General features: G+C 41.8%; 1 protein-coding gene and 1 long non-coding RNA gene across 5 annotated transcripts; one reads left to right on the top strand and one right to left on the bottom strand.

Moving 5' to 3' along the window:
• Positions 1-348: 348 nt before the first annotated feature.
• Positions 349-11,636, top strand: LOC147061647 (uncharacterized). Of its 4 annotated transcripts, none has more exons than XM_085928658.1 (8): positions 349-479; positions 7,096-7,167; positions 7,436-7,668; positions 7,746-7,823; positions 9,603-9,711; positions 9,802-9,851; positions 10,002-10,163; positions 10,356-11,636. In XM_085928658.1, exons 1-8 carry the CDS (start codon positions 398-400, stop codon positions 10,542-10,544), a joined length of 975 nt encoding a protein of 324 aa, XP_085784784.1. In that variant the 5' UTR covers positions 349-397; the 3' UTR covers positions 10,545-11,636. The 4 variants fall into 4 exon arrangements, with proteins under 4 accessions (XP_085784784.1, XP_085783942.1, XP_085783111.1 ...); XM_085927816.1 differs by having other exon boundaries at positions 10,353-11,636; XM_085926985.1 differs by having other exon boundaries at positions 9,802-10,163.
• On the bottom strand, positions 8,029-15,616 carry LOC147061646 (uncharacterized). The gene is made up of 4 exons (XR_015068179.1): positions 15,451-15,616; positions 9,988-10,909; positions 9,401-9,475; positions 8,029-9,268 (listed from the first exon to the last, which is right to left on the bottom strand). It is a non-coding gene; the product is annotated as an uncharacterized LOC147061646 (long non-coding RNA).
• Positions 15,617-16,065: the final 449 nt, after the last annotated feature.

Below are 16,065 nucleotides of genomic sequence, written 5' to 3'. Positions count from 1 at the left end.
TATTGATACGTCCATAGTTCTACAGATGCACCACTGGGGACGTTCTGTTCTTAGTTAATTTTGAGGTTCTGATCAAACTTAATTTATGTCTGTTGATCGCAGAGGAAGCTCATCTGGGACATATACACAATATCTCACGGGTTCACTGGCGGAAGCAGGGACGGTTGAACTGAGGGGAAATAGCCCAACTGAATAAGGGTGTGGACAGAGCACACAATTGTAGAAAGAGAGAGAGAGAGAGAGAGAGAGAGAGAGAGAGAGAGAGAGAGAGAAAGAGGGGGAGAGAGAGGAGGGCATATAAAGAGCGACACCACAAGGCAAACTTCATCTTCTAGTCTGTCCCGCTTCCTCAGCCCATCTCCCTGCCCCTTGGCTCACTCTGCATATCACCTCCTGCATGTGCTCCCGTCCCACTCTGACCATGTGGAGGATGAACGGCATCTCTATCGTCCTGGTGCTCTGCACAGTACTGCTATGCAGTAAGTTCCTCATTACAATCTTTTATTTTACAATGTAGCTTTTTGTTGATATTTTACATGAATGTTACTTTCTTCTCTTTCTCTTGTCATTCACGCATGTGGATTTGGGGTTTATGTTATCTTTACTTTGGTTCACATCAGTCTAAACAGCAGGTCATTCTGTTGCCTTGGCGACCAGCCTTAATTTGTTTATATTGAATTCTGGATTTTGTTTCGTTTTGCTTTCATGAGTAAAGCACTGATATGGTTTGTAACAAAGTTACAGAGAGGATCTACTCAAGTCATTAAATTGTTAGTAAGATGTTTTTTTTTGGAAAACATTGTAAGGTCGGTGAAGATGTTTGGCAGAATGGTGGCCCCAGACACAAAGAGTCTGCTCAGGAGAATAATTATACTTTGTCTCCTGTGGTGCCCTTGCGTGTGCATGCTTGCGGCATGTGTGCGAAGGGGCTTAATACTAATTGCATCGTGATGACTACATGGCTTTCATGCCTCTCCAAATTTCAACGTGTCTAAGTTCAAAGACTTGTGCAGAGTAAAATCTGGTGTGTCCTTGACCAAGTCTGCCAGAGTGATGAAAATAGCTCAGGGACAACTTTGAAGAGGAAAAAGATTATGAGATGGTTTGAACATGCTGCTCGTTTGGAGAAGAATGACTTGTACTGTCTACATCAGCCGCTTATCACAATTCAATTTACAGATACCAGTACATGGAAATCCAGATACGCTCTGTCTTTCCTCAAGTCTCCATTCCAGCCTCCATTCTTTGCTGGCGCAACCATCACACAGACCTGAAACATTGTTGACGCTACGCTTTATTCGGCAACCCAGTGTGAACATGCCAACAGGCATGTGACACGGAAAAAAAGTCAAAATCGTTTTGCTGGTATCAACAAAAGTGCTACAAAGAGCGGCTTGGTGTTTGAGGTCACAGGCTAAGTGACTTCTTTGCCGCAAATCTGCTGCAGATCAGGAGGTTTAATTGAACCCACATTAAATGTAGTAGCAGTGATGTCATCAGCTCCCTCAAGGGCGAGGCAGCTGACTGGCTCGTTTTGAACATCACTTTGTTGTGTTCACACAAAAGAAGCAGCGAGCATGCATCTCTCCCACAAAGTACATTCGGAAAACAAAATCACACAAGAACAAACAACTCAGAGGAGCTCCACATCTTCAGTTGGCGGACATTGTAGTAAACGTGATTGCTGAGTATGATTGTGTTTACTGACACAAACATGACTCCAACACACAGATGGGCGGATCGCACAACTCTCATTCCATAGTTATGCAGTTTGAGAATTGAAGGCAGTTTTGGATGATGTTATTCGACCCCTCCTTTAGCGTTACATTTTTTTTTTAGGGGGAAAACCCAAACTGTTGAAGGACGTGGGGGTGAACCATGTTCTGCTGATCATCTTCCACGACTCGCTCTTTTATAATGAAGTCAAGGTCGAGGCAAGCGGTGACAATCAGTATTTGAATGAACCACGCCGTTCCGAGATATTGGCCGAGTGTTGGGAGTTTCCAAAGTGTGCAGGACATGTGATTCTTTTAGCATACCCTTGCCAGTAATCAGTATGTCCTTTGTGCTGTGAATGCATATCATGTGACCATGCAAGATGGTGTAAGCCACGGACACTCAGATGACTCAAAACTGAACGAATTTGGTAGTTGTATTTGCCTTTCAAAATGAAGTTGTACACAATATTATAAAAGAGAGAATATGACTCTCAATTCGCTTTCCACTATAGCACCGGCATGTATTTATTTCTCAACGCATTTATCGTCCCATCATCATTTTATCATGACACCTTGGAGTCAAATGTGAAAAAGTTTGGAGTCTCATTCAGTGAATTTCTAAAACATAGATGGACAGATGATTACTATTGATTTTATGTGGCCATTGCTCTTGACCAACATTCTTTTGGCTCAATTGTTTGGATTGTTAACTTTGCGTCAGATGCAGAAGGGCGTGGGTCTGTTATATTATAAGCCTTTGCAATCTTAAGTCAAGCCAGGGGTGTGGATTTGCTTGGACCCAAAGTTCCAGCTTGATCCAGCAAAGTAATTAAACGTGGAGCCTGTGCGCCGTTAATGTGCCAATTATCCGAGAGCCGTTGCTTGCGGCGAGCTAAACATGTGAAAACTCAAACCCAATAAAACAAATGGTGCCTGCCATCAGTGTCCATTCTGTTACCTCATCCATCAACCTTTGCGGATATCTCCTTTGTTCATGTGATGCCAGCTCAAAACGTATTTACCATCAAAAATAAATAAATAAATAAATAAATAAATAAATCCTCCATCACAGCCAGCTCAATGGTCATTCAGGAAAAGGGGCTGACTTGGAGAAGTAAATCATCTAATAACAACATTTACTCAGTCAAACAAGCCTAATGAATAGCAGACTTTGCGATAAAGGTTAAACTTTCCTGTTCCAATTACTGCAGTCCTGGTGAGCCTTATTGTTCTTTGTTCCCCAAGCACCCTGCAGCACAACCACATGATTTAAGCAGTGTAAAGACAAATAGAGAGCAACACAACGTTCTCTTCTCGTGTTTCACCTCAACTTTACGGGGACAATTTGGTGGGACGGCCGACACTATGGCTGAGCTTACGGTCAGCCGGCCAAGCAACAAAATGGAAGTCTGTCATCTCCACTTAATATTGACTGGAACAGGGTTATCTTGGCGAAGCAAAGATGGCTCACCTCAGGGGAGGAAAGTTTTTAATGAGACTGGCCAAGCACTTTTTTTTTTTTTTTCCCAAGACGACACAAGGTGCTCAGATTGGTTACCAGCTTATAAATACTCACTGTATGACCTCCATATGTGCTTTCGAAAGATTTTCTTCTGTAGCCCCTTTCCTTGTCATAGTTTGAGAGCCACAATCATATCCCCAACCTGATCGTTCCGCGTTATGGGTCTGTGAGTCTTTTTACGACCTTCACCACCCCCGCCAACTTAGTTTCATGTAAGAGCAGCAGCTGGAACGGAGCAGTCCACACACACATCTGCCGACTCTGACACAGTTGGCGTTTCCACTTTCTTGTCCTCTTACAAAGTGGAAAGACATTGGTTTTGAATTTCATGCGATATTGTAATGAGTGAAGTATGGCGGTTGGATAAAAGCTTCATGTTGTAGAACCAAGAAAAACTGTATTGCTATGATTACATACAGTCAAGCAGGTCTGTAGTAACATTCTCAAATAGAGAAAATCGACACAAATCATTTTCAAGGCCATATAATTGTATTTATGAATACGAGTGAGCGTTATCTGTTGCCCACACAGTGTTCGCCTCGGCAGGTCACCCCGTGGCTGTGGGAGTGCTGTGACAGACACATCCTGCCCAAGGATGTGCATGGATACATTCCAAAACCTGTTGTTGTTAATTCCTTTCATTCACTCCCCCAACTCCAAACGGTCTTATGTTTGGTTTAAAAACACCAGGGGTGTGGACTGGGTGGAAAAGTCAACTTTTACCAAGCTTCTGTGTGGGAACAAAAACAGTTGTCAATTCATGGATTCAAATGCTGTTCGAGTATTTAAGGAATCTTTATGGGTGTCTTTTTTTTTTCATCGTGTGCCAAGATGTTAGGTAGTGACAAGTTCAGTCATGGGGCTGCAATGAGCACCCTAAAAATGTCCTCTGGTATTTGTTGGTTTAACCATCAGTACTCACATAGCATTTTATTAGATGATCACAAAAGTCATACTGCTGTTCATGCTAATAGCATAACATTAGAAATGGTTTCCTATCTTTGAAAATAGTTTTATTAATCTTGAAAAAGATTGTTAAATTTGTCATTTGTGATCTGTAGGAAACATTTTGTTCTCAAAACTCAATTTTAACGTATGCTAGGTAACGCGTAACGACGCATGCTAGCTAACTTTTCTCACTAATATTTGATCATCTTATCTTGCTTTAACACCTACACCATTTTCAAAAACCTTGCGAAAATTGTGAAATAGACCAAAGAAAAACAAAATCACATCATTTTGGTCATGTGTGATGAGCACATCTTTTTCCTTCACTTATCACTGTGACCCGTACAGGACAGTTGTTTGGCCTTGGCAGAGAGCCGCTCAGAAAAATTCACATCATTTTTGGACTTTTTAGTTGCTAGGCAGACACATCAAGCAGACAACCACTTGGAGTAAAAGATAATTGTTAGGAACCCATGATTCTCATGTTGTGGTCAAACATATTGTCTTTCTGAGTAAAGCTAACCAACAATCATTTTAGAGACTGGCAGCTTTATTTGAGAGGCGAGTTCAAAAAGAGCCAAACATGTAGTGGTTGCAGCCTCTAAAACGGGATGAATTACGGGTTCTCTTTAATTTATCGTGTAACACAAAAACTCTTTGATTTTTGACCAATTGGTCATTCAAAAGAGGATGTGAAGATGCCACTATGGGCTTCACTTGATTCTCCCGTTTTGGTTATTTGATACTTGAAGGAGCCCAAATGAAAAGTTGACCAACATGACCTTGATGGTTATATATACTAATTGATTCCTGACTTATAGTTTGAGGAAGTATTTACAAGCCGACATGGAAGGTGGTCTCAAGGGTCTTCTCTGGACATCTGGAAGCAACACGGGGTGTGGCACAGAAAAGAGAGCCAGGGTGTTGTCTCGATATTGTCTGGGTGGAGGTCAAATCCAAAATCCTTAAAGCTGCTCACGCTTCTCCCTTGTGCATGAAGTCAGAGCGTTCTCAGTTTTCTGCTGCCTCACCCCAAGTTGGCTTTCTCTCTTGACACCACGTGCAAAATGCCAATGGTGTTCCCCTATAGTCTTTCAGAGCAGCCCTTTAATTGAGTGTGACAGTTTTTGTTTTTGCAGGAATTTCCATGAGGTTTTCCCACCCTGGATATTTGTGTGAGAGTAGTAGAACCACACTGCTTCCACATTGGATGATGAATAGAAAGATCTGGGCATCGTCGTCTTATACAATGAGTAATATCCATGTGAAAGTCATGTTAGGTTTTCTTTTTGTTTATATGGCTGACGTAAAGTACATCTTGGGAATGTCAAACAAGCTGTGATGTGTCATGGGCGTTAGCATACAAAAGTCACAGGTCACCATTATTTCAAACCTTAGTGCTTTTACTAATATGATTACTATTCAGGAAAAATAGATTTTAGTGTGACATCACCTTACACTTGAGTAACATCAAGTATCAGCTCTTTGAAAAAGATCTTTAAACCACCAGTGTCAAACTCAAGGCCCGGGGGTCAGATCCGGCCCGCCACATCATTTTATGTGGCCCGCGGACAAATTGTTCATCAAATTCATTTTTTATTAAAATTGCAAATTGTGTTCACTTTTAAAATTCAGCTTTTTAAAAAAATATTTAAACTGTTTTTATTCGTCTAATAAGAAAACAAGTTATTTGTTAACTTGTTTCAACTTGTTTAAACTGCTTTAAATCTTTTTTTTTTATTCAAAAGGGTGTCTTTTATTTATTCACTGTTAGATTTGGTTATTTGGGATGAAAAAAGGTATCGAGGAGCTGAAAAGTGCAGAAGGGCGTGTCTGTGAGGTAGGGCCCACACACACACTAGCGTTGTTTAGTCCTGTTGCACTGAACCCTGCTGTATTTATCCCATTGCCACACACCATTTGGGTTAGTGTAAAAAGCAAAACCCTGGTTCTCCTATGACAAATGTACCATCACTCCATTATTATTTTGTCAAGACAAAAAAAATGGTTGCATGGAAGCTTCCACACGCTATCATGGGTCTACACTGCATCCTCTCTTCTACTTATGGTTGGTGGCGTGCCACATGAAAAAAGGCAGGCTGGGAGCTTCACGTAGCTCGGGAAATCTGCTTTATGTTGCCAGTAGTGACCATCGTGTGTGTGGTCTGCATCATACCAAGTACTGTATTCACTGGTGGAGATAGGATTTTTGTTTCCTGACAAAAGTCAATTATCTGACCTGGCTCCTGGGAGGTCGAAGCATATTTTAAGGGATGGGTAGTGCCTCCCTGCTCCCCCCCACCTCAACCCCACCAGTGACTGCATTTATCTTAGTAGAACATATATATGGGTGTGAATGTGAGTCTGAATGTGAATCTGTGTGTGTCGTGCCTATGATGGACTGGTGATCAGGCCAAGGGGAATCCCGGCGCTCACAATCAGATGAGATAGACTTCAAGCTTCCATGTGACAACTGGAAGGCCTGTGAGGGTAGACACAAATGACTTGTATTTTTATATGGCATTAGTGTGGCAGTAATGATGAGAAAATGATTTGGAAAAGATACAATTTTTCCAATGGAGGGAAAAACAGCTCTTTCCACACTGTCTTTGCACCATCCAACTTAATCCCTTCGCTATTTCAAACGATGCCCAGATGAAGAACAAATATTCAGAGGTTATGACCTTTTGACTGTTTCCACAGGTACAGAGGTCTATATGTGTCTTTTGATTAGTTTGAGAACACTCACGCCAGAATTTTGGTTTACCACGCCACACAGATTATACCGTCATTCCACATTCCACAAGCAATCCAGTGTTTATAGCAACAACAATGTCTGAAGATTGTACCTCAAATTTGTCAGTCACACCAAATTTTAAAGCTGCTGTTCTTTCTCTAAATTTGCAGATGGTGTAGTGGGCCAAGAAGATCTCGTAACAGACGCACCGGCAAGCGATCCGGCCGCGGATGACAGTAACGGTAGGGGTCCGGATGTTGCAATTGTGAAACTGGAACCAATAATAAAAATCTGATGGGTCCTTTTGAAATGAATTCATATGAGCACGTTTTTGTCTTTTGGTGCTCTATTGGTTCCAGATTTCATATGGTACTGTAATGGAACCAGTAAGCATTATGATAACTACAAATATGAACTACTGTGCAGTTGAAATTTCAACTCACCAGTGACACTGAACAAGATGGAAAAATGCATTTGCCTGCATGAATTAACTTATCCATGTTCTCTCAGTCATGACTATGGCAATGGACTCAGATGCCCAACCACAGACCACTGCTGCTCCGGATTCAGGCGCCGTTCCGGTGGCTGAAGGAGACCACGACGCAGGTGCTCCAAATACGTCTCCCTCAGACACTGCTGACAACCAAGAAGGTGGCGCCTCGGGGACTACGGTTAGCACCCCTGGCGATGATGACACAGCAGTCGTGGTGTCGGACGATTCGTCTGACCGCATTACAGCAAAGGTAAAAGCATATCTGAAGAGTTGTGTTTAAAACTTTTGTGGATGACGTCATCTCATTGTCACTTCTTCTCTCTACAGCCCATGGTGATGTGTGTCGGGAAGGAGGATATTGACGAGAGTAAAGCTGTCAAGGCTATGGTCACCTATTCTGACTGTGTGGGTACACCGCACTCATTTCTTTCACAATACCAATTAAATCATCATTTGAGACATCAGATGAGGTTTTCAACCCTTTTCCTTTCATGCAGCGACACTTATAAAACAGAAGCCTTTGCAAGGCATTTCTTGGAAATTCTTCAGGCATTGTAAATCATTGGCCTGAAAAAGGACTAAAATTTCCTGTCTGGTGTCCATAAGGCAAAATGAGGAGGTGCACGGGTGTGGTTCTTTTTTAGCTCGTAACTTTTCCCAAGCTTCTTTGAATTTAGGATTAAAATATTTTTTTGTTTGTTTATTGTTTTATTTTGTGAGGAGGAGAGGAAGCGGTTTGACTCAGCCTAATTACATGCCAACAAATGAAAAGGTCACATCATGTGATGTCATGTTCTGGGATGAATCTGATAAGCCGTTGATTCTTCGAAACATTCGGATGATTTATAGACAAGGCACAGGGCACATTATAAGCAAAAATAGACCTAATATTTGATCACAGGTTATTGCTTGATCCCATATGACATTTTCAATGGATTCCAGTCATATGACACAGCAAAATAATAAGCTATTCAGGATGAACGGCACTTTTCAGATGTGCATCCAGCTGCATAGAAATGAACAGTTGACCCCCATTTGGGTCTTTACTGAAACATTCACAAGGCTGGATATGCTCAGCTGAACAAGTCATCTGCTGCATTAAACATGGACTAAGCTGCCAAAGAATGGTTTGGTCATGAAGCATGTAATAGAAGAAGAGCAGATGAATGAGTTTATTCCCGGAACTATTTCTCTAAAAAACTGTTATACCATAAATCACAGACGTAGAGCAGTCATTGTCAACTGGTGGTCCGCGGCTCTCTAGTGGTCCGTGGCGGTAATGTAGGTGATCCCCCAAATTGAAAAAGGAAAACAATTGTAACATTTAAAAAATATATATATATATAGATTTATCATCTAGACTTTATTCATTTTTCCAGCTAATTATGTGAATCATTTACCTATCCAAATTATGTCAAATGAGATTCCCCAAATAGACATGACATAAATAGCCTGTGTAGGTCTATCCTCCTTCGGTGCAAAACAAAATAATATTCCGCCAAAGCAGTGGTCCCCGAGTTTCTTCTTGGTTATAATGGTGGTCCCTTGGACAAAACCAGTTGTAACCTCCTGGTGTAGAGCATTGCATCAGCGGCTACTGCATCCGGCTGAACTTCAAATTCCTCATAAACCGAGAGTCCGGTAGGCCACACAAGGCCAAACTGAGTGCAAGAGACGCGTGATCCTTCACATGTGACACAGACAGATGGAGAAGAGCGTGGCTTCCATGGGAGTGATCACAAATTCAGCCCTCATGAGTTTTTCTCCTCCATGCCTCACAAAATCTGGATTGTGCAGCTGCAGGCTCCGTCCCAATTAGTTGCGAGTCGGGGTTTGCTCAAAACCGTCTCCTGGGAGCAGAGAGAGACGGCTGGATCACATTATAGAAAGTGATCCCAAGTTTTGATTGCGCAATGAGGTGATATCATCACTCAGGACTAGGCGGAGGAAAGTCAGCAAGTATTCCATACAGCTGCGGTTACCTTTTGTGACGCACACAAGAGCCTTCGTGCTCTGAGAACATTCCGGGAATTTGTCTTTTGGCCCCAAAATCCACCCTGGGGAACAAATGTGAATATTTTTAAGATATTTACACAAACAATGGACCCCTAAAAAATCACAGTGAAGTCTTCAACCAATATCCAAATCAGAAATGAATCTGCAATTTTATTTCTCCATTTTCAGGTCGAGACGAAGCACATCCTCGAACAAAGCAAACTCCAGTGCTTCATTGAAAATTGTCACATCAAAGTCCACCAGGAGGGAAATAATATACAAATGGTCAGGAGTGATGGTGGGTAGCCTATTTTAACAAAGACTTCATTTTTGTAGTTCTGCTATTTGTTACTGTTGGCTAAAATCTGTTTTCTCTCTCCATGTGAAGGCCAACCAGCCACTCTGGTTGAAGCACTCCATGGGGAATTGAAAGACAAGGTAAGAGAGAACAAAATGCTTGGTGATAACACTAACCGAGACCCATTGTGGTTCTTGGTCAACAGATTTGCCTTGCCACTTATGTTTCTCATTGAACACATCCAAACTATTCAAATGTCTCATATGCAATATTCACTTTTATATTTGCAGCTGGGAGTGACAAATTTGGAGCAACCAACGTCCTCATCATCGTCCTCATCAGGCCGTTCGGTATTTGTGGGGATTCTGATCACCGGTCTGCTGGTTGCCGCCGCCCTTATTGCTGGATACTGCAAATGTCAACGTCGAACTGGCGCCAAGGGAGTCAAGTTGGTGAGTAGTTTGATTGATGAGTCATCAATGCACCTCCGCCAACTTTGACAAGTGGAAGTTTACATACTTAATTCATGACAAAAGCCGTTTGATATTTTAGTGGTGTCACCATTAAAGAGACACTTATCATGTTGACAATAATCTATGATCATATGAATTTGGAATGTTTAATGTTCTTTGCTCTCTTAGCAGGCAGAGGAAGCTTATCCAGTGGATCAGGAGAACCAGGGGAACACCCTCGTGTCCGTGGCTCCGCTCAGCCCCCCGGCAGAAACCCAAGAGAAACCCAATGTGAACGGGGAGTCTCCTGAAGCCGCCAAGACCGAGTCTCCTCCCACCAATGGCCACTCCGCCGCCAAGACTGCAGACACTGAGATGTGAAGCCCTCTTAACCTCACTCACACACACACACACACACACAACACACACACACACACACACAGAATTCAAAACGCAATTCAAAACCAACTATGTAGTCATCAGGACATCCATGTCCTCCTATCTTCCCTTCTTTGGCGGGGTCCTGCAACAAGCATCAGGAAAACTAGTCGGATAATGATGAAGGTGGCGGTGGTGGACGTTAACGACGACTCACTTCCTGACTTGTTGACGGCACTTGAGCTAGAGTTGGGAGACGAGCGATTTCGGGCGGGGCCGGAATGCATTTTAGCATGACTCACCCTCCACCGGGTCCCGTGAGAGCGTGACACCCATCGACCGGCGTGTTGGGCGCTCCACCCTCCCCACTAGAACATATGACACATACACACATGTGCCTCAGTCAGGAACGAAGCTTTACTCCCTTGAATTATTGAGCATGTAGATGTGTGAAAGTGTGTGAGTATCATCCCGACCCCATGCTGGCTTCTTCGGCTAACTGTATGCATGCATGACTTCATGTGGTCTAATTTCCATTCTAATGTACAAAAGGTATTGTTCCGTTGAAGTTCAACCTCATCAGTTTTCATCACGAGTCACGTTGCCAATGTGCCTTAAGAGGCAGGTTGAAATTCACAAGATGAACTGACTGTATTAAATGTCTAACTTGGCAAGGCTACTCATCAGTGTTATTTTCGATTCATTATATTGTATTGTGTATACTATTTTTTTTTTTATCAGTATTCTTATGAGCGGTGTGATGCAATTTTTTTTTTTAATGCTATGAGCAAGTCTGTTGTTTTGTTTCAACGTGCTAGTTTTGGTTTGAAAGCTGTTGGAAAACACGAATGCCGTGGCTCATTTAACAAGGAAAACAAATTACATGGTGGTGCACATGGGTGACTTTTTTTTTTTTTTTTACATTTTAGTTGCAAGAGCTTCAACACAGAAGAAAACTACTGTTTTGAATGTTAAACTGGAAAACAATTTGACCTGATTTAATTTTGTATCGTGTTATTACTCACATTCCAGTCTGTTTTGTTTCACAAGCCGACTTTTTCAATTCGATCAAAACAATCAAATAAATGTTTTTTTTATGATGTGCTTGTTTTTCTTCTTGTGCGAAGCCACTTTTTTCATTGAAGCTTGAAGATTGCCTGTTGCGATAGGAGTAAGACTGGATGAAGCATTCACTACACACTGATTAAAAAATATATATTTTTTTAATATATTGATTCATCTCCTGCAAAATAATGATTATTATGATTCCCTCAAATGAACAAACAAGAACAAAACATTGTGAAGGCACATAGCTCAAACTTACACCAGTTCTCTAACATGCTTGGTATTTACAATCCTGAAGCCCATAGGATTACCAGTGGGCTTGTATAAGTGATGACATCACTTCACACATTTGTTTAGGCGGGGCAGTGACAAACTCCACCAGCTGACAACCCCCCCCCCCCCCCCCACACACACACACACACAATATACAGTACCTCAGTCCTTAGTTTCCCAATTTGCCTTCATATATACACACACACACACTTGCAAGTCTTGTTCTGCCAGTGTCGCAGGCGTCTGACTTATTTATTTCATATTCCAAATGAATTTCAAGTCAGCCAACTCCAACACCCTCCCACCTCACGCCAGAGCTGAACCACCAGACCGAGAAGCACGTTCGTATGAATACAGTATATGCATCACCTGTTTACAGCAGATCAGACGCCACATGGGACAAATTTGAAAGGTGTCAATCCCCCGTGAACATGAAAGAATGTGCAGTACATGCAACCTTGAACTGTGCAAGATGAGGTCGTCTCCAGCGGCCCGACTCCGCCCGTGTCAGCGTTTGTGTCTCATTCCATTGGCTCTGCGTACTCATATTTGTGACATTACTCTCTAATGGAGTCTGGCCAAGCACTGTCTTCAAGCAGTCTGCATTTAGGGATCAATCTCCAATAGAAGAGAAATATTTTCCTACACCAGTGGAGCCATACTCATGAATGGATGGATGGATGGATGAATGGATGGATGGATGGATGGATGGATGGATGGATGGATGGATGGAAACAAACTTTGTTACATCTGGAAAAAAAACCCAAATCTGCTCACTTTAAATGTTTTTATTGAAACCTCACAAAGGTCCCAGAGCTCAGTCCAGCCTTCAGCCTCCTCCCTGCTCATTCTTCCTTCCTACAGTCCTTCGTCCAACTAGGCCTAGCACATGTGGATTGGAATCTCAGATTATCAACAAAACTCAGCTGGTTCTTTTTTGTGTCCTGTCCCTCCTCCTGGCGTAGCAACAGCTGCCAAATACGTCATGTTTTGTTTCTGTTTGCCAAAGAAGGCCCCTTCTCAACTCCTCTACGTTAAGATAACATTAGGGAAATATAAGGTTGGAACAAGACCCTGAGGTTGGAAGGCGCGGCCGCCTTTGTGAGCCTCTTCCAGTTCATGCAAAGGCTGCACGCATGTCAGTTAGTATAAGCCTAATATGTTGGCATTTAGGAACAAATGATTCAAAATATTAAATGAAAACCATTTGCTGTCCTGCGTTTCTTCCATCATTTCCTGTTGTTGAGGAAAATGTGATCGCATAATAAAGTCTGTTTTTCCCCCTTTGAATCTCAATGACAACTTCTGCGCTTTGTCATTTCTTTTTTAACTTTAGGGTTCATTTCTTGTCTTTATAAATTGTTCATCAGGGACCATGCTTTACAAAAAAATATGCACCAGACTACATGCTACACCAATTTGGTATCTTTTGTGACACCAAATTGACTAAATTATTGATTATTGTGTGCACCCTGGATTAATGAGATTCATAATTCTCTGTTGTGTAATCCTTTGCAGTATCTAATCCTGAGGGAAATTGTTTGACGAATAACAAACTGATTAAGAGTCGAAAATCTTACAACTATTTCTTTGTATCCACGGACACCGGTGTATTGATAAACAACAGAAAATGTGGTTGATATTACATCTGTTTCCTGCACATTGCTGCATGCCGCCATTGTGCATTTCCAAACATCTGCAGGGGGAAACAATTTGGAAGGCATTGTGTCTTTTTCCAGCCATTCCAAGCTGTCCAACACACAGCACAACCTGGACTTCATTCAGCTGGACTCACAATCGTGATTATTGACAAACTGTGGTTTCTGCACAGCACACAATTGTGTACTCACACAACAAATATGCAATGAAAAATTACAGCAACGATTTGAACATACGAGAATTGGCTGAGTGGCTGCTGAGTGCTATGTGCTATATGAGAACCGCCAATCATCACATCTTTGGACCAAATAAGTGATTGAGTGTCCTTTGAATATGTGGTGCTCTGGGAACACAAATCTATGACACCAGCTGATTCATCTCCTTCATAAAATAAATAGAAGAATGCTCCTAAACCCCACAAGCACAATGCCTTATATTGAAATTGAGGGTTTGCGTGTCTCACCTTCAGTCCTCAACTTCTTCATGTCCTTTTGTCACTTTTTTCTTAGTTTGAGGGGAAAAAAAAACTTATCGGGTTAATTGAAGACGCAACATTGTTCATAGGTGTAATCGCGTGAATGTGAGGATTATTTGTTTTTATATGCCCCGGGGTTGGTTGGTCCTCAGTCCAATCCTGCCTCTGATCCAAAGTCACAAAGCTCACCACCCGAATTAAGGCAAACAGTAAAGAAAATGGATGGATTCATTACTAAGAACAATTCACATTTACCCAGAGAAATGCTAATAAAGGATTTGAACGTGACGTGAGGTTAGGGCGCTCCCTGCCGTTCATGAAGGGTCCAACTAAAAATAAAGTTGACGCTCTGAGGTGAAAATGCAAGAATAAAATCAAAAGGTTCAAATGGCTACGTGTTACATTTAGACAATATAGAATAAAAAAATAGAAAATAATAAAATAGCATATAAAAAAAAACGACTAAAAAAGTGGTCAAGTCACTTGATTTACAACTAAGTTGGAAGTACCTTACGCACTCATAAAGCAATTCAATGTAATAGTATGAGGGAGGTTATAGATAAGGACGGTGCCTGACAGTGCAGAGAATTGCATGCGTGCGTGCACGCGTGTGTACGTGTGCGTGCGTCCGTATGCGCGTATATACGTGTGCGTGTGCGTGCGTGCGTGTGTGAGACAAAAAAAAAGATGAATGACCAAGTGAAATATGAAAGAAACGTGCTAAACTATTATCAAGAGTAAGAAAATAATTTAAAACGTTGTTTTCCTTCATATTCTGGGGAAATAAGTTCGAGAAGTTGATGTACAGTTGCGCTCTCTTTGACCCAAATGGAAAGCCGGAAACGAAGCCATAGCAAAAGCGGAAATAAGAGAGAGGTATACTCCCTTTTTCATCTTTGTGAAATCCAGCCCGCTCTTTGCCTGTTTGTAAACACATACGTCACAAGCACGTGACGAGTGCGACGCATTTCGATGCAACGTCCAATCAGAAAGCGGAGGTGTGTTCCTATGGGCGTGACCTGTTTGTGTTGCCGTGAAAATGTCGTTGCGTAGAGTTTATTTGACAAGCCACGGTGGCCTCAATGGCAACCGGGAGCTGGATGGGAGGTTCTGGAAGCGGTGTCGTAACTCTTCAGACGCCGTTGCGAAAGATGCGCTCTCGGTAAGTGGCCTACTTTAAAATGAGGATTGTTTTTTTTACGTTCCGCGGTGTAATTCCAAACCAAATTCCTAAATGTGAACTTGTTCGGCGCAGGAAGCAAATGTAAAAAAAAAAAAAAGTGCATTTAATGTTCAGTACATTACCCTATGAATATGACGTCATTGTACTTTCACTTATGATTGACTTCGAATAGCCCTTCTGTGTTATGAAAGCAACAACCCAAATGAGGCATGGCCTAATACGAAGTGCGTCGTAGGCGGCGTGTTTTTTCTTACCTTACCCGGAAAGCTAGGCCGATATATTGGCGCTCAGCTGTTTCCTTCAGAACGTGTGCAAGCACAGCATGTTCCAGGTTGAGATGACGAGGTGCTGGACGGATGCTTGCTGCCGGAGGATGTTGCGCACTTCTATTTACTTCACGAGTGAGAGGTTGGTGAACTGCTGCATTGCGTAATGACTGAACTGATGCTCGACTATTATCACAATTCACTTTGGTTCATATGTTTGGAATTAAAAAAACAACAACAACAACAATAGATGATATTTGTCAATTATGGTTTTTTAACGCCCCGCGAGACTTTTATGATTAATTGCTGTATAAATAAATATGACTTGACTAATTGACTCGGTTAGAAGTTACCAAATCCCGACATTAAATATTGATTTGATCGTACTTGCGCCGTGTTTGCTTTCTATCTAAATACGCAACATGAGCATGTGACAAAAGAAAGTTACTTGTCGTATCATGAAATAGGCTTTGAGCAAATGCATGGTATGTAATGCTAGATTTAAAAAAACACTTTCATTAATTATCCCCGGATTTATTATTTTCTCATTAATTTAGGAATTTCAGATACGATTTTAGGAATTGATGAATCAAAATGCTGCAG

This window comes from Syngnathus leptorhynchus, chromosome 1, assembly GCF_054491065.1.
Source record: "Syngnathus leptorhynchus isolate UIUO chromosome 1, UIUO_Slep, whole genome shotgun sequence".
NCBI lineage: Eukaryota > Metazoa > Chordata > Actinopteri > Syngnathiformes > Syngnathidae > Syngnathus > Syngnathus leptorhynchus.
Note: the sequence above shows the minus strand (reverse complement) of the source record. Positions and strands in the feature narration are given on the sequence as shown.